The 20197-nt window shown below is 42.9% G+C and overlaps 1 protein-coding gene across 9 annotated transcripts in view; it reads left to right on the top strand.

The window, feature by feature from the left end:
- ARID4A (AT-rich interaction domain 4A) overlaps window positions 1-20197 on the top strand; it is a 71316-nt gene that overhangs the window by 45474 nt on the left and 5645 nt on the right. For 3 of the 9 annotated variants that reach the window (XM_054026625.1, XM_054026623.1, XM_054026624.1), the window contains exons 16-24: window positions 4912-5162; window positions 7890-8087; window positions 9278-9355; window positions 9543-9627; window positions 9821-10022; window positions 10250-10312; window positions 11224-12357; window positions 12562-12666; window positions 14441-14653. In XM_054026625.1, the coding sequence (XP_053882600.1) occupies window positions 4912-5162; window positions 7890-8087; window positions 9278-9355; window positions 9543-9627; window positions 9821-10022; window positions 10250-10312; window positions 11224-12357; window positions 12562-12666; window positions 14441-14653 (2329 nt within the window). The remainder of the gene's footprint in view (window positions 1-4911; window positions 5163-7889; window positions 8088-9277; window positions 9356-9542; window positions 9628-9820; window positions 10023-10249; window positions 10313-11223; window positions 12358-12561; window positions 12667-14440; window positions 14654-20197) is intronic. The other 6 variants (XM_054026627.1, XM_054026628.1, XM_054026629.1 and 3 more) reach the window with 6 other exon arrangements.

The following is a 20197-nucleotide window of genomic DNA, read 5'->3' as shown; positions in this document are numbered from 1 at the left end:
AATCTGGGCTTGAATAGGGACTGGGAGTGGCTGGCTCACTACAGAAGCAGCTTTTCCTCTCCTGGTATTGACACCTCCTCATCTATTATTGGGAGTGGACTACATCCACCCTGATTGAATTGGCCCTGTCAACACTGGTTCTCCACTTGTGAAGTAACTCCCTGCTCTCCATGTGTCAGTATATAATGCCTGCATCTGTAGCTTTCACTCTATGCATCCGAAGAAGTGAGGTTTTTACTCACGAAAGCTTATGCTCTAATAAATCTGTTAGTCTTTAAGGTGCCACCAGACTCCTTGTTGTTTTTGAAAACTGGAGTAATAGAGATGGGATAAAATTTAATAGTGCAAGATCATGCACTTGGGGACTAACAACAAGAACTTTTGCTACAAACTGAGTACGTATCAGTTGGAAATGACAGAGGAGGAGAAAGACCTGGATAACGATGAGCCACCAATGTGATATGGCCACAGGATAACGATGAGCCACCAATGTGATATGGCCGTGAAAAGGCTAATGCAATCCTAGGATGCATCAGGCGACGTATTTCCAGTAGAGACAGGGAAGTGTTAGTACCATTATACAAGGCACAGGTGAAACCTCATCTGGAATACTGTGTGAAGTTTTGGTCTCCCATGTTTAAGAAAGATGAATTCAAACTGGAACAGGTGCAGAGAAGGGCTACTAGGATATTTGAAGGAATGGAAAACCTACCTTATGAGAGGAGCCTCAAAGAGTTTGGCTTCTTTAGCCTAACCAAAAGAAGGCTGGGGGGGAAATTACTCTATTAATAAAAACATCAGAGGGATAAATGCCAGGGAAGGAGAGAAGTTATTTCAGTTAAGTGCCAATGTGGACACAAGAACAAATGGATATAAACTGGCCATCAACAAGTTTAGGCTTAGAATTAGATGAAGTTTTCTAACCATTAGAGGAGTAAAGTTCTGGAGCAGCCTTTTAAGTGGAGTAGTGGGGACAAAAAAACTAACTGGCTTCAAGACTGAGCTTGATAAGCTTATGGAGGGGATGGTATGATGAGACTGCCTACAATGGCATGTAGCTGATCTGCAATTGCTAGCAGCAAATATCTCCTCTAATGGCTGGTAGTGGACACTAGCTGGGGAGGGCTCTGAGTTACTACAGACAATTCTTTCCCAGTTGTCTGGCTGGTGGGTCTTGCCCTCATGCTCCGGGCCTAACTGATCGCTATATTTGGGATCGGGAAGGAATTTTCCCCTGGGTCAGATTATCTGAGACTCTGGGGGGTTTTCACCTTCCTCGGCACTGTGGGGCACAGGTCACTTGCAAGTTTAAACTAGTGTAAACAGTGGATTCTCTGTAACTTGAAGTCTTTACCTCATGATTTGAGGACTTCAGTAACTCAGCCAAAGGTTAGGGGTCTGTTACAGGAATGGGTGAGTGAGGTTCTGTGCCCTGCAATGTGCAGGAGGTCAGACTAGATGATTGTGATGGTTCCTTCTGACTTAGATTTTGTTTCCCTGCACAACCATGACTTTCATCAACAGCTGTGTTCCACCAGAACCATAAAACTATCACCAAATGGGGTAGACTTGTGAACATGAGAGAATTTTCACAGGAGCTGGACCTAGATTGTGTCATTTCCTCCTGCAAGAGATAAGAATGAGCAGACCCCTCACAGCTTTAAGTACCAAATGTAAACCCCATCTCTTTGACCTAGTGTTCTCATGTTATCTCTCTTTTAAAAAATAAATAAAAATCTTCAGCCTTTCAACTCATTCACATATGCAGAGAAGGGAATGGAGGGATAGTGAGTTTTTTGTTTGATGTCTTTATTTTTATTTTTTTATTTTGAGTATTGCTTGAATGCTGTGGTGATGAGGGCCATGTCAGCAGGTACATAAATACATCAGTGACCCATCTAATTTAGTGTTCAATCAAAAGTAGAATATAAGAAAATATTTAAAAGAATTTTTCCTTCGTTGGAACAAGAAATTAACTGTCTGAGTTATCTAGATTAACTGGCTAGAACTCTGGCTAGTTCTATGTGTTCATTGATTAAAACTAGTACACTGAAAGGGAAAGAAATGTTACTTCTGACAGTTACCAAAGAACAAAGAATGTTTCCAGTTAAAATATTTAATAATGCACATTTAGTATCTCATATCCTTGTGATGTAAGCTAGCTATACACCTCTACCTCGATATAGCGCTGTCCTCGGGAGACAAAAAATCTTACCGCGTTATAGGTGAAACCACGTTATTTCGAACTTGCTTTGATCCTCCGAAGTGTGCAGCCCCGCCCCCTTGGAGCACTGCTTTACCGTGTTGTATCCGAATTCGTGTCATATCGGGTCGCGTTATATTGGAGTAGAGGTGTAACATCAGAAGTTTGTTTCCTATTGAAGTTTTTTGGTGACTAGATTCTGTCAAGGTATTAAATGGTTGATAGGGTCTTATTAAATGAAAATAAAAATACTGTGAGCATATGCTTACTGGAAATGCTACTTAAAATGCGGTAAATGTACTGAATCAATAGTTTAAAAGATGTGGTTTTTACAATAGTATAAATATACAATATTTAGCTTTAGACAAGCACTGAAAATATGAAAAGATAATACAGACCAATCACCTATGATTATCTCTAACTTGATCACCTTCCAGCATGCTGCAAAAGCTGTTTTTATTTGACAGGGTGTTGGAGGAAGGTTGTGGGTCAGGAGAGAAGATGGAGTGAAAGGGTTTTTTTATGCTGCTTTGACTTATTGGATGGCAAAGTTAACCTGTTAATTCAGCCAACCAGCAGCATTAAATAATATGTAGATAATGTTATCTGTATGTGACTATGTAATACTTCCAGGTGGTTGCCATTATGTTGCTATACATTTAATTATTAGGGCACCTACTGGGTTTGATTGTTGTTTGAATAATAAATACATTCTAACAGAAGGATATATGTTAAACTAGGCAAATACAATTTAGATGGGGCTACTATAAGGTGGGTGCATAACTGGCTGGATAACCGTACTCAGAGAGTTGTTATTAATGGTTCCCAATCCTGCTGGAAAGGCATAACGAGTGGGGTACCGCAGGGGTCTGTTTTGGGACCGGCGCTGTTCAATATCTTCATCAACGACTTAGATATTGACATAGAAAGTACGCTTATTAAGTTTGCGGATGATACCAAACTGGGAGGGATTGCAACTGCTTTGGAGGACAGGGTCATAATTCAAAATGATCTGGACAAATTGGAGAAATGGGCTGAGGTAAACAGGATGAAGTTTAACAAAGACAAATGCAAAGTGCTCCACTTAGGAAGGAAAAATCAGTTTCACACATACAGAATGGGAAGAGACTGTCTAGGAAGGAGTACGGCAGAAAGGGATCTAGGGGTTATAGTGGATCACAAGCTAAATATGAGTCAACAGTGTGATGCTGTTGCAAAAAAAGCAAACATGATTCTGGGATGTATTAACAGGTGTGTTGTGAGCAAGAAACGAGAAGTCATTCTTCCGCTCTACTCTGCTCTGGTTAGGCCTCAGCTGGAGTATTGTGTCCAGTTCTGGGCACCGCATTTTAAAAAAGATGTGGAGAAATTGGAAAGGGTCCAGAGAAGAGCAACAAGAATGATTAAAGGTCTTGAGAACATGACCTATGAAGGAAGTCTGAAAGAATTGGGTTTGTTTAGTTTGGAAAAGAGAAGACAGAGGGGACATGATAGCAGTTTTCAGGTATTTAAAAGGGTGTCATAAGGAGGAGGGAGAAAACTTGTTCACCTTAGCCTCTAAGGATAGAACCAGAAGCAATGGGTTTAAACTGCAGCAAGGGAGGTCTAGGTTGGACATTAGGAAAAAGTTCCTAACTGTCAGGGTGGTTAAACACTGGAATAAATTGCCTAGGGAGGTTGTGGAATCTCCATCTCTGGAGATATTTAAGAGTAGGTTAGATAAATGTCTATCAGGGATGGTCTAGATGGTATTTGGTCCTGCCATGCGGGCAGGGGACTGGACTCGATGACCTCTCGAGGTCCCTTCCAGTCCTAGAATCTATGAATCTATGTTCTGAGTACAAAAATGTGACGCTACCAAAAAGAGCACCTAGGCCGCTTAATAATAAAACAATAAGCCCATAACAGTTAAGACCCCCTTCCCCCAAACTCACCAGCTATCCCCACTGCTGTTCTTTACCCCTTTGGAAATTCCAGTGGTCTTGCAGCATGCTCTGAAGGCAAACAAATCTAGAGAGACAAGGTCGGTGAGGTAATATCTGTTATTGGACCAACTTACGTTGATGAGAGAGACAAGCGTTCAAATTTACACACAGCTTTTCATCAGGCCCAGACCTGAAGTAGAGCTCTGTGTAAGCTCAAAAGCTGGTTTCTCTCACCAATAGAAGTTGGTCCAATAACATATATTACATCACCCACTTTGTCCCTGTAATATCCTGGGACCATCACGTCTATAACAACACTGCATACAAATCTGAGTCCTGTCAGACCAAGGAGAGCAATTTCCAGAATTGAGGATCCCTCATGGAAAATGCCTTGTGAGCATCTCTGTCCCTTTTAAACCATGGGACTATCAACTCAAGTTGTTCCACTTACCACAACTGCCATAGTCAGCTAGGGAAGGTGATATTTCATGTGTTCAGGGACTACAGGCCTTGTAGATCTAAACAAATTCCTTTAAAATTCACCTGGAAACTAATGAAAAGCTAGAACTCTGATATTGTAATGCCATAATTGTAAACAGAATGCACACAATGTTTTTTAAATTTATAAATATGTGATAACTCAAATGCAAAACTTCACATTGGCCTCCAATCGGTCTTCTGTACAGGAAAAATAAATATACTTTAGTGCACAGGATGCACCGCATAACCTCCTCTGCCCTGAACATGACAATGCTTGTTTAACAGATTGCGTTTCTATCTTAGGGACGGAGGAGACTTGCTCGCGATGCAATAACTACTAAAAAAGAAACTGAAGAGGATAAAATGCAGGACAAATTAAAAGATAGCAACAAAGAAAATAAAGATGTAGAGGAAACACTTGAGAATGCAGAGAAGAAAGAAAATGAGACATCACTCGGGAGAAAGAACACACCAAAGCAAAAAGAGAAGAAAATGAAAAAACAAGAGGAATCTGATAAAGAATCTGATGAAGAGGAAGAGAGAAGGCAAGAGAGGTACATATTAACTTACATCTGCTCTTTAAAAGAATGCCTGTGTGGTGGTACAGCAGCACTCTGTATTGCTGAGTACAAGGGAGATTTAGGATTCCATTTCTGGAGATCAGACGTGAATCAAGTCCATGATTTTCACACACACACACCCATCACAATTTCCCCCTCCTTGTGCATCTCCAAGACAGCAGAGGTCTGCTGTACCTGAGGGAGGATTTTTCCTTGGAGATGGCAGGTAGTATTTCCACTGTCATCTTCCTCCAAGGGTTCGGTCAGAAAGGGCAGAATTCTAGTTTTGGGGGCCATACAGGAGTTTATCCTGAGAATGCTTCCATGGAGGTGTATTGAATCAGTGCATCCTTGGATGTTCTAGCTCTGTTCTCATCCCAGCCCTACTTCTGGGCTGCTTTAGCCAAGAGTGTCACCACCCCCCTCAGTTGCACACAATATTCACTGCTGTATCACTTCTCTGGATGGACTTCTGTCACTGCAGGCTTGGATTATATTGGTATTTGTGCACAGTAGTACACGCAAGCACTAGCTAGGTGTTGTGCTTGGTGTTGTACAACCATGTAGTGATAGATGGTTTCCCACACTCTGTCTTGTCTATTTATATTGTATGATTTGGGGTAGAAAGTGGATGTAACATACAAGCAAAGAGGCTAATGATGATTGGCAAATGTCCAACTTGCGCTTGTTTCCATTTTTATTTAAATGTATTTAGAGGGCAGGAGGGGATGAATTAATAAGAGCAAAGGAGAAATGAAGGGGGACTAAAAATGAAAAGGGGAGATGGATTGAAGAGGCAGAGAAGGAGAGAGGGCAACATGGAGGACAAGGAGAGAGGGGCGGGCAACAGAACAATGTGGGAGAATGAGGAGATGTTGGAGTAATGAGCCAAGTGGTAGAAAATAGCAGCCATAGTACAAACTGAGAGGCAGAATTGGTTTAAATCACTGCTGTCCAGGGGTTGTGAAAACAGGCTAGGCCTCTCTCTTCCCACCCTGCTAGTCCTGACTACCCCCTTGCTCCATTCAGGGATTGGGTTTGCTCCTTGTGACATCACTCTTTTCTAGCCCATGGAAAGGGGAGGAGTGCACTTGGGGCACAAGCTGAGAGTGAATCAAGCCTGATGACTTTTTGTTTCAAGCAAGGAGAATGTGTTGGCTGCATCATCTCCGTATCATTTCCATATGAGGAGAGATTAATAAAGCTGGGACTTTTCAGCTTGGAAAAGAGATGACTGTGGGTGGATATGATAGAGATCTATAAAATCATGACTAGAGTGGAGAAAATAAATAAGGAAGGAAGTATTTCTTCACACAATGCACAATCAGCCTGTGGAACTCTTTGCCAGAGGATGTTGTGAAGGCCTAGACTATATAACAGGGTTCAAAAAAGAACTAGATAAGTTCCTGGAGGATAGGTCAATGGCTATTAACCAGGATTGGCAGGGATGGTGTCAATAGTCTGTTTGCCAGAAACTGGGAATGAGTGACGGGATGGATCATTGTTCTCTTCATTCCCTCTGAAGCACCTGGCATTTGCCACTGTTGGAAGACAGGATACTGGGCTAGATGGACCTTTGGTCTGACCCAGTATGGCCATTCTGATGTTCTCATTTTGATGCACTCATGGAAAAAAACTGTGACTTCAAAGAAGGCTGTGCCTTCAGTCAAAAGAAAGATCTTGTAGAATAACACAGCAAGCAAAAATTCCATTCAAACATAGATACAGTGTGGGTGTACAGTAGGTTGCATAGGTGTATTACATATATCTACAGTCTCTTAGTCATCTTTCTTGTAAGTACTTGATGCCTTGGTTATCATCTTTCCTTTGAGTGTAAACTGTTATTGCTGCAAAATAGGTTATAGTCAGAGATGAACTAACATTTATCTTTTGTAAAAAGCAAGCTGCGCTTTTTCTGTCTATTTTGTCTGCTTGTGGTTCCTTATAGTTCTAGGTTTTGCTTCTATTCCAAATTATTTATTTAAAAGGCACGAAAGTATGTAGATCAGATGAGACATTGGTTTTTGAAAAGACATTTTCAGGCACCTAGTCCTTGTTATGGATCTTTCCTTAAGTTAAATGGTAGATAAAAATTCTTAGCCTCTTTTTTAAAATTATATCATGGATAAAGGCATTTATTGTAACCTTGTGTTTGCCACTATTTGCTTCAGTGGAACTGATTAGATAGCCACAAAACGGCCATTACATTGACAGTGCAAACGTCTCGTATAACTTGAAAGAAAATTGTGAAAGGTGGAAAAATTTAAAATAACACATCAGAAGTAAATATTAAGAATTAAAGTTAGTGTCTCCTTGCTCAGCACCTTCTGTTTCACTTGAGCTTCAAAACAGTGAGTTAATGTAATATATTTTCTCCACCTTTCTGTGATCTCCATATGTTTCAGAGGATAAACGTTAAAGCTTTGAGATAGTTATGCACATAATAAATCATGTTAAAATTTGTGAATTGTGAATAAATCCGATGCATCATTTTTAACACTTCTGATTTATGCAAAACAGAGTGGAGGTGTCTGACTTGAATAAGTTATGACCAGCCCCCTTTTTTATGCATTGCACTTCATGAAGCAAGGAACTCCCTACTGCAAACTTTTATCTTCTCCTTCCTCTGATTAGAAAGGGAATACTTAACTATGCTTTGGAAATGTTAGGTCTGATTGTAATTAAATAATCAATGGGCATTATAAATATACCTTGCTACAGGGAGGAAATTGAAAACAAAGGAGAATCAGAAGGGGAGGAAGATGAGGAGGACTCGGAGCCCTGTCTAACAGGAACCAAAGTGAAAGTAAAATATGGACGTGGAAAAACTCAGAAAATTTATGAAGCCAGTATTAAAAGCACAGAAATTGATGATGGAGAGGTTTTATATTTAGTACATTACTATGGCTGGAATGTAAGGTAAGAAGGAGAAATTACTGGTTAACTTCATTTTAGTTTACTAAAATAATTGTTGTATTCAGAGATTTTTTTTTTTTTTTTTTTTTTGCTTTTTAAGAGAATGTCATCAAAGGGGGAAGAGTAATGGGTCTCTTGTCCCTGCAGTGAATTAGTATTGCACAATAGGGTCAGATCCTGCTAAAACTTTTTCATGTGAGTACCCTCACTCACATATGAGTAATCCTGTTGAAGCCAATGGAATTACGCATGTGTGTAAGTGTTTGCTGGATTTTGGTCCATCTCTGCATAAAACTGTGAGTAGTACTGTTACATTAAATTGGAGTTCTTGTGGGAATAAATCCGATACCTGGTAATAATTGTCACCAGGATCAGACCTTTGGCGAATATAGTGAGCTATGAAAGTGACTTTTAAATTACTCTTGCCTTTTAAGAAAGTGGTGGTGTGCTTCCAGATGTCACCCTGAGTATTAGAAACGGTATTGTGTTTAGTAGTAGGGTAGCTTATACAGTTATTGGTTTATTAAACTCTGAAATTTCAGCAACAAAAAATATGCTGACAGTTGAACACTGACTATAATTAAAGAAGATCTATGTTTTAAGAAATTCATGGTGGGAGTGAGTGGGGAAAGCTGAACTGTAAGGAGGTGCAGAAAAAAATCCACTGAACACTTACATTGTATTCCAAAAGAGTGCATTCCTTATATTTAATACCCGTTGGGTAATGGCATTTCTTTATTTTTATAAACAATGTGACTGTGCTAATGGCATAAAACTCAAATATATTTTAAAATGTGTTTTCCTTGTACATTAAAATTTGAGACTTGCCACCTCATTGAATTCCTGAGAAATCTAAACAGACATCACGTAGGTTTGAAAGAAGCTTTTTTTCCAAACTTCTATTCACATCCCCTCTTCTATATTAATATTATTAATAATTAATAATCATAATAACACAGGAGAGTTTCAAAGGCACAAATGGCAGATAAGCACCTAACTCCATTTATGCCTTTGACAGTCTCCCCTAATGCTTAGTGTCTTTTGCCAGACGATTTGAAAACTTTTTAAAAACACAGGTAAGTATGATTATTTTATAACAGTGTTATAGATGGGGAAACTGAGGCGTGGAGAGATTAAAACTGAATTTTCTAAGGTCACATGAAGTTGATGGAAGAGTCTGTAATTGACCCCAGGTCACCTGACTTCCAGTGCTTTGCTGGCAGGAGACCAGGAAGGTCTGCACCTTCAGATTTCCTCAGGATCTTAGGAAGGTAATTGCAATAAAACATAGCACTAAATACGTTTTAAAACATCAGATACTTGATATGTTGCTAAAAGGGGGTTGGGGATGTATTTTGAATTGTTATTAAGGTCTTTGCAATTCAGCTTTGAACCATCAAATTACAATAAAACAGTTTTTAACGGGAGTAGTAACAATGTGCTGTGTTTTGCCTTTAGATATGATGAATGGGTGAAAGCTGATCGGATTATCTGGCCTTTGGACAAAGGAGGACCAAAGAGAAAACAAAAGAAAAAAGCAAAAGTAATATTTGTAGATCAGTAAACTTCTTGTAATAGTTTGTAAGAGCTTAATGGATCTCTCTGCTCCTAAGAATAAGAATTTATTTAGCTGTTCACTCCCTAGCCCCTCCCCTTAACGTGTAGCCCAAAACGGGTGACGTTTTGACTATAAGCAGTGATGTACATTCATAGAATGCCCAATTTTGTGTCTTCAGAGTAAAGAAGATCAGGAAAAGGATGAAAAGAAGGATGAGGAGAAACAGAAATCAAAACGTGGCCGCCCCCCTCTGAAATCTACTCTTCTGTCAAACATGTCTTGCAGTTTATCCAAAACACCTAATAGTGAAGGTAAAGCAGGAGCCAGAAGTACACGGAGCAATATGTCAGATTGCTCGTCATTACCAAATGGAACAGAAGGTACACCTGATGCAGTCATGTGAGACACTTAGGTGCTCATACATAGGAGAAATGTATGTAAATACAAATAATGTAACCCCACGCCTTCGTATGAAACGCTTAATAAACATATTGCTGTATTGTAAGTCAACAGTTTTGAAGCCCTGTGCATTCAGTCAGTCAGTTTTACTAGCTATCTAACAGATTTTATTCTGTATCAATTAATTAGTTTTGATTTTGATTTTTAGGAACACCTCGCAGGCAGACGAGACGTAGCTCAGGAATGTTTGATTCTGATAGAGGATCAAACGGTGAGTGATCTCTGTCCTGTGTTTTGATTTTCATTCCTTTTGGAAAAAGCGATGAAAACCCCCCTTTTTTCCCTGCGAATTTTAATGCTGTTGAAAGAACTAAATTGACACCAGTGGAGGGAAAAAAAATCTCTTTCCTCCCCAAGCAGTTAGGGAAGGGGCAGCTACCCCATGTTCTCGCATCAGTCTGCTTCAGTCCAAATCCAGAGATAAAATTGTGGCCATTCCTATGGTCACTCAATCTTCCAATCTCACAGCTCATGCATCCAGCAGGGAGCCTAGTTGAGTACAAATGGTGGCAGTGTTGTTTGATGATAAGAACCCTTGTCTAATAGGAACCAAATTGAAGCCACCAACTCATTTTCATATAGGATCTGCACAACTATCAGGCACCATAGTATTACTTGCTATCTATATGGCTTCTGATTGAAACCACAGATTTGGCAATGAAATGGCTGTAACCCCGTTACCAGTCTTCTGAGCCATCCATTCCTTTTTGAGGTGAGGTGACTGGGAAGATTCAAGCTATAAGGAGACTTGTAAAACTATCCTGTCCTCCTGAACTGTGATTTATGTGTGGCTTTTTGATTTCTAACCTTCACCACCAAAAAAAAAAAAGTGAACACAAAAAAAGAGAGTTTACACTAGTGTTACCATACTGCCATAGAGATCTAAAGTAACACTCAGAAAAACTGTAGCAAAAATAGGTTGAATAATGCAACACATTTGGATTTTTTTAAATTTTTTTATGCAAAACCAAAACTCTTGATTTTTTTTTTTTTTTTTTTTCATAAAGTGATTTTGGACACTGTATCTGTGTGGGTTATTGAATAGTATCTGCATAGCTAATATAAAAAGTTGTGCTTTAACAATGACCTGATGTGTAGTTTTTTAATCTTATTTTCTTGCAGATTCTGGTTCATCTGACAGTGAAGCTGATGAGACTTCTGAAAAGAGTATGAATGAAGAATTTTCGGCAGAAATTTCAGATATGGAAAAAAATGAAAAACTAATTGATGAGAAACCTGATGAAGAAAACCCAAAGATCCCACATGTATTGATGAAAGAAAATGACAGGACTCAAGTGCAGCCTCTAGAAACTTTGAAACTGGAAGTTGAAGAAAGTGAACAAATAGTTCAGATTTTTGGAAACAAAGCTGAACAAGTGGAAGAAATTAAAAAAGAGACTGAAAAATCACCTAAGGGGAAGGGAAGAAGGAGCAAGACAAGAGATCCCTCTTTAGAGAATATAAAGGTTTTGCCAGAAAGCCAGGAAGAGGAAACAAATGAAACCCTCATAGAATCTGAAAGGTCAGAAATTTGTTCCTTAGACAGTAAAGAGTTTTCCACCACTACTGAAAATGAAACAGACCCTTGTACAAAAGATAAGAAGCTTTTGAAAAGGAAAACGTTGGAACAGACATCGCCCGAGAAAAAGGTACGACGAGAGTGTGAGATGGAAGTGCCAAATATTGTGTCTGAGGAGAGGACCAATGAATGTATTGGAATGGAGGAATGTAAAGACTTCCATGATGAAGAGTCACTCAGAACTGAAAATGAGGAAATGCCGTCTTTAGTAGCAGAGTCAGATCAACATGTTCAAGAGCTGACGAATGAAAACTTTGAATGTACGTCTGAGGAAAATGAGCATATTCCATTAAAAGATGAGGATGACACTATGCCTCAGATTGGACCTGAAACTCTACTTTGCCATGAAGTGGACTTGGATGACTTTGATGAAAAGGAAAAGAGCAGTAGTGAGGATGCAGTAACAGAAAAGCCAGACCCCAACACTTTGACCTCAAATCCATCTGCCTTAATCCCTGCAGTCCAGCCTAACTTCTCTGTGGCCTCACCCCTTGCTCTTAGTCAGGATGAATCTCGCAGTATAAAAAGTGAAAGCGATGTAACGATTGAAGTGGACAGTGTGGCAGAAGAATCTCAAGAGGGTCTCTGTGAAAGCGAGTCTGCTAATGGATTTGAAGCCAGTACCACTTCAAGCAATTGTAGTATAGCAGTACAAGACAGAGAAACTGGAGAGAAGGGTATGTGTTTCCCATGTGAAAAGCCAATCTCTATTTTGACAATTCCTGAAACCATTGTAAATCCTGTATCGCTTTGCTAAGGACTGTTGACTCAAAAGTGGCATTTGGCTTCCTCTAATACTAGTTTTCAGTTCAATCTATTTGTTTTAAAAGGGGTATATTGAAGGCAGAAATATTTGAGGCACATTTTTTCTTTTTCTTCAGGTCAAAAAAGGCCAAGCGATGGCAATAGTGGGACACTGGCAAAGAAACAAAAGCGTACTCCAAAGCGATCAAGTGCTGTAGCCAAAAATGAAAAGAATGGAACAGGTACATTTGGAAGTGAATGTTCCTGCTGTATCATAACAATCGTGTAGTAATCCATCCTTTTGATATTTATCACCATTGTACATGTGTAAGGGTTTCCTTGCTAGGGCCTTTAATTAGTGTTGACTGGACCACTGACTGTATATCTAGTAGACTATACCAACTATTCAGTAACCACAATATCTGGCAGTCTCATGACTGGTATCTTCATCATTTTCATTAGCAAATATCTTTACAAGGCAGCTGTATGTGAGAAGATACCAAATATTTTACAGTTATCCTGGTTATATGTGTTCAGCTCAATTGTCATTTTTGTCCCTATGCTTGCTGAATAGAAGCACTTCCTTGAAAAGTCATGTCCAAGTGCTTCTAAGGTGAGAAAGATACATTAATTATAACTTACAAGAAAAAATACATAGAGTGAAATGAGGTAAGTACGACACCTTTTAGAGACAGGACTTTTATGTGTGGTTGACGTGATCAGATATGTAACCTTTTTAAATCAGCTGCAGAAAGTCTGAATTTAGTCTTCTATACCCCCTTATAAGTAATGATGACCTTAGATAGCTAAAGGATTTGAATCAAATAGGTCAATAGAGTCAATGCCAACAATGGCATTGTTAAGATTTATGTCAAATAAATATTTTGGGTTCCCACAGTAACTGCAACAAATATGTTCATAGGCTGTTAAATTATGCCTAATATGTGCAGAGTGAAGATTTTGGTGGGAACTGTAACTTAAAATTTCCTGAAATGTGAACCTTTATTTTGGCACTATTGTAAGAAGTTTTAAATTGTTTTTGTTTTTTACAAAATAAATCTAACTATACCCTGAAGTACAAGATCACATTGCATGTCTATGTGAATATGGTACAGTAGAACCTCAGTTAAGAACATCTCAGGAATGGAGGTTGTTCATAACTCTGAAATGTTCGTAACTGAAAAAATGTTATGATTATTCTTTCAGAAGTTTACAACTGAACATTGATTTAATAAGCTTTGAAATTTTACTATGAAGAAGAAAAATGCTGCTTTTAACCGTCTTAATTTAAATGAAACAAGCACGGAAACAGTTTCCTTACCTTGTCAAATCTTATTTTTAAACATTCCTTTTATTGTTTTAGTAGTTTACATTTAACACAGTATTGTACTCTATTGGCTTTTTTTGTCTTTGCTGCTGCTTGATTGTGTACTTCCAGTTCCAAATGACGTGTGTGGTTGACTGATCAGTTCGTAACTCTGGTGTTTGTAACTCTGAGGTACTTCTGTATCAGAGATGCATACTCTACTGAAATGATCATACATTGTTCACATCTATAGGTAATTCATGCATTTGCACTCTGAAAAGTGACTCTAGGGCCTTGTCTACACTGAAATAACTAAATGTGTTTTTAAGTCACACCTGCTTTTTTGACAGCAAACACACTTATTTTGGAATAAATGTCTGTATTATTTTTGTAGGTAAAAAATCTACTTTGGCAGGGGCTGACTCAGTCCCTAACTGCTCCCACCACTGGGGTTAGAGGGAGCACTGGTGCACCTGAAGAGTCAGCTCATAAAGTACCTAACAAAATTAGAAAATTTTAAACGGGTTTGTCAGTAATCTGAAACAATTTGGAATCCACAAAGGGAGCAGGGTCTTTTGAGTAAAGAAACACAATATTCCCTTTCACTTTTCTGACCATAACCACAGTTTATGTAACCTAGATTGTAGGGTTAGAAGAATACCAAAATTATAGGTCTGTCTTCTAATCAAAATTAATTTGTGTTATTACAGGACAAAGCAGTGATAGTGAAGATCTTCCTGTCATGGACAGTTCAAGTAAATGTACTCCATTAAAACACATAAATGTGTCCAAACCACAGAAGCTTGCGCGATCCCCTGCAAGAGTAATTTCCCCTCACATCAAAGATGGAGAAAAGGATAAACAGAGAGAGAAACATCACCACAGTGCTTCCCCAAGAGTGTATAAATGGAGTTTCCAACTCAGTAAGAATTTTTTAAAGTGTGTTAAATATTTAAATCAGAGTTCAAAATTATATTAGTACAATATCCAGAACTTGCTATGTTCAGTTCCAAAAAGGCACTTGGCATGCATGCTCATTACCATTGTAAAGCCAGGTTTATTGGTATTTATTTATTTCTGTGCTTCACTTTCATACTATAAAAATCCTTTTAAAAATGGTATTTAAATTATCATCTTACTTCCCCCCATTTAATTTCCAGCATAGGTTTAGCAGTTTATTACTTCAAGAATATCTAGACTGTGAAACTAGTATTTTATATAATTTGTAAATATCTGGAATCTGAGTTTTCAGATGGCATAATCCAGGCATTCATCTCTAATTCTGGTCTTATGGGCTGCAAAAATTCAGGTTGGGATTGAAGAATTGAGTTGGAAGAGCAAGATGAATAACAAAATTATTGTGTAGGGGGAGGACGGAGGAGTTCTTTTGTTTTGTTTTTTGTTTTTAAGTTCCAAGATATTGTAACCTAAAACTCTGGGGATCTGAGACAAATATTTTAGAACCAATAATCTTTTTCCCCACAACCATTAGTGGAGGACTAATGATTATTCAAGGGAAAAAATTGTTGATCCATGTAAATACAGTATAATATACAAGTATATCATAGCGGTCTGTTCTTCTTCGAGTGATTGCTCATGTGCATTCCACAATAGGTGTGCATGCTTGCCACGTGCACCAGTACCGGAAGTTTTTCCCTTAGCAGTATTCGTAGGGGAACACCCCTAGTAATCCCTGGAGTGGCGCTGCGATGGCGCGGTATAAGGGGCGCTGCGCGCTCCCCCCATCCTCAGTTCCTTCTTGCCGCCAGTGAAGGTGCTTCAGAACTGCTCTGCTCCAGCTCTACTGTAGCTTTCCTTCTTTGGAATTTGTTAGTTCGTAGTTAGTAGTACCTGTAGTTATTTAAAAAAAAAAAAAAAAAAGTTTTAGTTAGATCTAGTTAGGTGTGCCCGGGCTTTAAGTTGTGCGACACTTTCAAACAGCCTATGCCCGTCAGTGATCCGCACGTGGACTTTTTCCACTGTCTGGGGAAAACCCATCTTAGCGACTGCTGCAAAAGTTGCAGATCCTTCAAACCTTGGACCAAGAAGGAGCTGGACATACGGCTCCGAGCCATTTTGATGGAGTCGGCCCTAACTCCGACACCACTGCACCATTTCAAGTTGGCGCCGAGCACTGCAGCATCGGTGCGCGGTGACTTATTGATGCCCTCCACCAGTCAGCACCGCTCTCCATCCACGGGACAGTCTAAAAAGGCGAAGAAGAGGTCTTCTCCGCCAAGGCACCAGAGCAAGGCTGGGGGAGAGACTAGACCCGCGTTGGGCAGTTCTCGGTCCCCATCGCCTCCGACTCAAGTCAAGTGGAGCAGCCCGGCCCACTCCGAGCCGACCTCCCCAGACACCAGTGGCCACATTTGGGTGCCTGCCACATGGGAGGCCCTGCAGGCGGCTCAAGACCTTATGTCTCTACCAATACCGGCCATTCTGCTGTCAACAGATCCCCGATCCAGAGGCAAGCCATCGCTCAGACCCCTGCAGTTACTGCCTGGATGGTACCACTCATGGTCGAGGGAAGGTTCACAATACCATTCTCTGCACAGCTACCGCCCCGTGCGCAACGCGTGCCAGTCCCCGTCAACCCCCACCAGGTTGTCTGGCTGGGTGCTGAGCAGCAGGGTTTCCAGGCACCGCTCCACCTTGGGGGAATGTAGACCTCATGATGAGAGCATGCCCTGCCAAGACTGAGACAGACGGCACCGGAAATCATTATCTCTGAGAAGCTATCGTAGCCCCTTGTGGTATGGACGTTGATGCCGCTCCCACTCTTCGTTCCATTCGAGGTCCCCGCCACAGCGCCGCTCCCACAACCCCATTCATCGATCACCAGCACCCCGCCATCACGGATCCATCCATTGGAGCCGGTCGCAGAGCAGCCGCTATAGGTGGTACTCTCGTTCCTCCACACTGAGATCACAGTCTCATGTTCGGCACCGCTCCTGATGTCGTCACTCATCCCCGTCCCTGGATAGCGGTCGATCGTATGCCAGCCCGGCCTCCCTTCAAAGTTGACACTTGGTGGGCCAGGCAAGTCAGGCGGGGCAGTCCGCTCCAACAGTGCCACAGCAGGTGCAGTGCGATGGTACCATTGGGCCCCGATGCAGCCCCGGGTGGTGGCTCACTCGGTTACCAGCGCCTTGGAAAGACCACCGGCCTCCCTTTCTCAGCCTTCCAGGAAAGGGTCAGCAGATCGCTCGTCCTCAGTCCCACACTCAGAAGGGGAACAAGTGGTAGGACCTGTGGCACCAGTGGGGACACAGAGCACTGCACCACCATCCTCCCCCTCCCCCGATGAGGCAATCATGGCCCCTCCTCTTCCAATCCCACAGGAGGACACGAAAGCCCACCAGGAACTGTTGAAAAGAGTGGCATCAAGCCTTAACCTACAAGCTGAGGAGGTGGAGGAACCCTTGGACTCCCTCTTTAATGTCCTCTCAGCTTTGGCATTGGGCAGGGTGGCAAAGATCTCAAACGCCCTGTGGCAACCCTGGCCTCCTTGCCCCCCATCTGTAAGAGGGCAGAATGGAAGTATTTTGTGCCCGCCAAGGGGCACAAATATCTGTATACCCACCCCGCCCCAACTCTCTAGTGTAGTGTAGGCGGTCAACCATAGGGAGCGTCAAGGTCAACCCGCTCCTACTCCTAAAAGTAAGGACTCGAGGAGACTAGATCTAATTGGTAGAAAGATTTATTCGTCCTCGAGCTTCCAACTGAGGATGGCAAGCCACCAAGCCCTGCTGGGCAGATACAACTTCAATTTGTGGGGCTCAGCGCCCAAATTTGCGGACTCCCTCCAGGAGCGTGATAAAAAGGAGTTTAAGTCTCTGGTGGAGGAGGGTACAGCGGACGCTGCGGATACGGCTGCACGGTCTATGTCCTCCGCGGTGTCCATGAAGAGAGTGCCGGGGCTCCTGCTGTCTGGATTGTTCAGCGAGGCACAGAACTCCTTGCAGGACCTTCCGTTCGATGGCAAGGCCCTGTTTGCAGAACAAACCTACGAGAAGTTACACTGTCTGAAGGACTCCTGCACGACATTAAAGACCCTCGGCCTCTATGTCCCAGCCCCGGCCAGGACCAAGTTCAAACCACAACAGACTCTGTCAGCCCACCCACTCCAGATCCGAGCCCCCTTATAAAAAATCAAGGGACTATAAAAAGTGCCCACAAAGGCAATCCCGGCCTGGGCCATCTAAGGGGAAGCAGGCAGGTAAGTGCCAGTTTTGATGGGACGCCTGGGGGCGACTTACCAGTTTGTATCAAGGATCCACCCAATCTTCCCTTCTCCAACCACCTATGTATTTTCCTCCCGGAGTGGTCATGGCTGACCTCAGACTGATGGGTCCTCAGAACCGTCTCCCGGGGCTATACCCTCCAGTTTCTTTCTACCCCACCCATCCTCGCTCCCCATCCCTCTTCAGGGTCCCCTCTCATGAGAGCTTACTTGAGCAGGAGGTGAGACGGCTTCTTTGCTTAGGAGCGGTGGAGGTGGTGCTGGCGGAGTTCAGATACAAGGGTTACTACTCCCGCTATTTCCTTATCCCGAAGGCCAAAGGGGGGCTCAGGCCCATCCTGGATCTGCAAGGCCTGAACCAGTACATGGTAAAGCTCAAGTTTCGCATGGTCTCTCTGGCCTCCATCATTCCCTCCCTGGATCCCGGAGACTGGTACGCCGCCCTCGATCTACAGGATGCATACTTCTACATTCATATATTTGAGGGCCACAGGCATTTCCTCCGCTTCATGGTAGGGCAGGAGCACTACCAGTTCACTGTCCTCTCATTTGGTCTATCAACAGCTCCCAGAGTCTTCACAAAGTGTACGTCTGTGGTAGCGGTCTACCTCGGGTGTCGGGAGGGTCCAGATCTTCCCTACCTCGACGACTCGCTGGTTCAAGGGCAGATCCAGGTCACACGTACAGGATCACATAACACTCCTCCTGTCCACATGCACCGCACTGGGGCTGCTGGTAAACAACACCAAGTCCACATTGGTACCGGTGCAACGCAGAGAGTTGATTGGGGCAATTCTGGATGCGACATTGGCCAGAGCCTCCTTCCCACTGGACAGATTCTAAACCCTAAGGAAGCTCATCGGCGTGGTCACAAGGTTCTCTGTGACGACCACCAGAGCATGCCTCCAACTCTTGGATCATATGTCGGCATGCATGTATGTGGTTCATCACACCAGGCTCAGGATGCGGCCCCTTCAGCTCTGGTTGGCCTCGGTATTCTCCCAGTCCAGAGACTGGATGGACAAAGTAGAACCTGTGTTAGCCTCCCTACGCTGGTGGCCCTCCCCGGGGAACATGCTCCAAGGAGTCCCATTCAGGGACCGGTCCCTGACTGTGGAGGTGGTGTCTGATGCATCGGACCTGGGACGGGGAGCCCATGTGGAAAACCTCCAGACCTAAGATCTGTGGTCGCGCAGGACCTAGCCCTGCACATAAATGTCAAGGAGCTCAGGGCAGGCCATCTAGCCTGCATGGCCTTTCGCTCATGCCTAGCGGGCAGAGTGGTCAGGGTTCTCACGGACAACATGGCCTTGATGTTCTACATCAACAGGCAAGGCTGGGTCCGCTCCTCAGCCCTCTGCCAGGAAGCCCTCAGGCTGTGGGACTTCTGCATAGCCCACAATATTTCCTTGGAAGCCCACCACTTACCGGGCGTCCAAAACTCTCAGGTGGATCGGCTGAGCCAGGACGTCTCCTCTCAGCACAAATGGTTGCTGCACCCAGAGGTGGTGTGCAGGATTTTCCAAACATGGAGCGTTCCCCCAGTGGACCTGTTCACGACCCAACAGAACCACCGGTGTCCCCGCTTCTGCGCCAGGGGAGGGTTGGGCATGGGCGCGATCTCCGACGCCCTCCTTCTGCCCTGGTCAGGTCAGCTCTTCTGTGCCTTTCCACTGATCGGCAAGGTCTTGGAAAAGATTAAGACGGACAGGGCCCGTGTCCTTCTGATTGCCCCGGCATGGCCCAGGCAGCATTGGTACAGGACTCTCATGAGCTTGGCATTCGCCCCGTCGTGGCCGTTGCCAACCGGCCTGGACCTGCTCTCCCAGGACCAAGGTCGCCTTCTCCACCCCAACCTAGCAGCCCTCCACCTCACAGCGTGGCTCTTCAATGTTTAAGCTGGGAAGAGAGGACTTGCTCGGAAGGGGTTTAGCACGTCCTCCTGGAGAGCAGGATGCCCTCCAAGCGTCAGGCCTACCTGGCGAAATGGTCTTGGTTTTCCCGGTGGGCCGCTGATCAGGTGTCTTGCCAGTGGCTGCTCTGATCCAGCTTATACTAGACTACCTCCTTCACCTTAGAATTCAGGACCTAGCGCCCTCGTCCATCAAGGTGCACCTGGCAGCCATATTGGCCTTCCACCCACCAGTGCAGGGCCACACGATATTTTCTCATGCCATGACCGGTCGATTCCTTACGGGTTTGGATCGCCTCTTTCCGTATG

Source organism: Malaclemys terrapin, chromosome 4, assembly GCF_027887155.1.
Source record: "Malaclemys terrapin pileata isolate rMalTer1 chromosome 4, rMalTer1.hap1, whole genome shotgun sequence".
Classification (NCBI taxonomy): Eukaryota; Metazoa; Chordata; order Testudines; family Emydidae; genus Malaclemys; species Malaclemys terrapin.
Note: the sequence above shows the minus strand (reverse complement) of the source record. Positions and strands in the feature narration are given on the sequence as shown.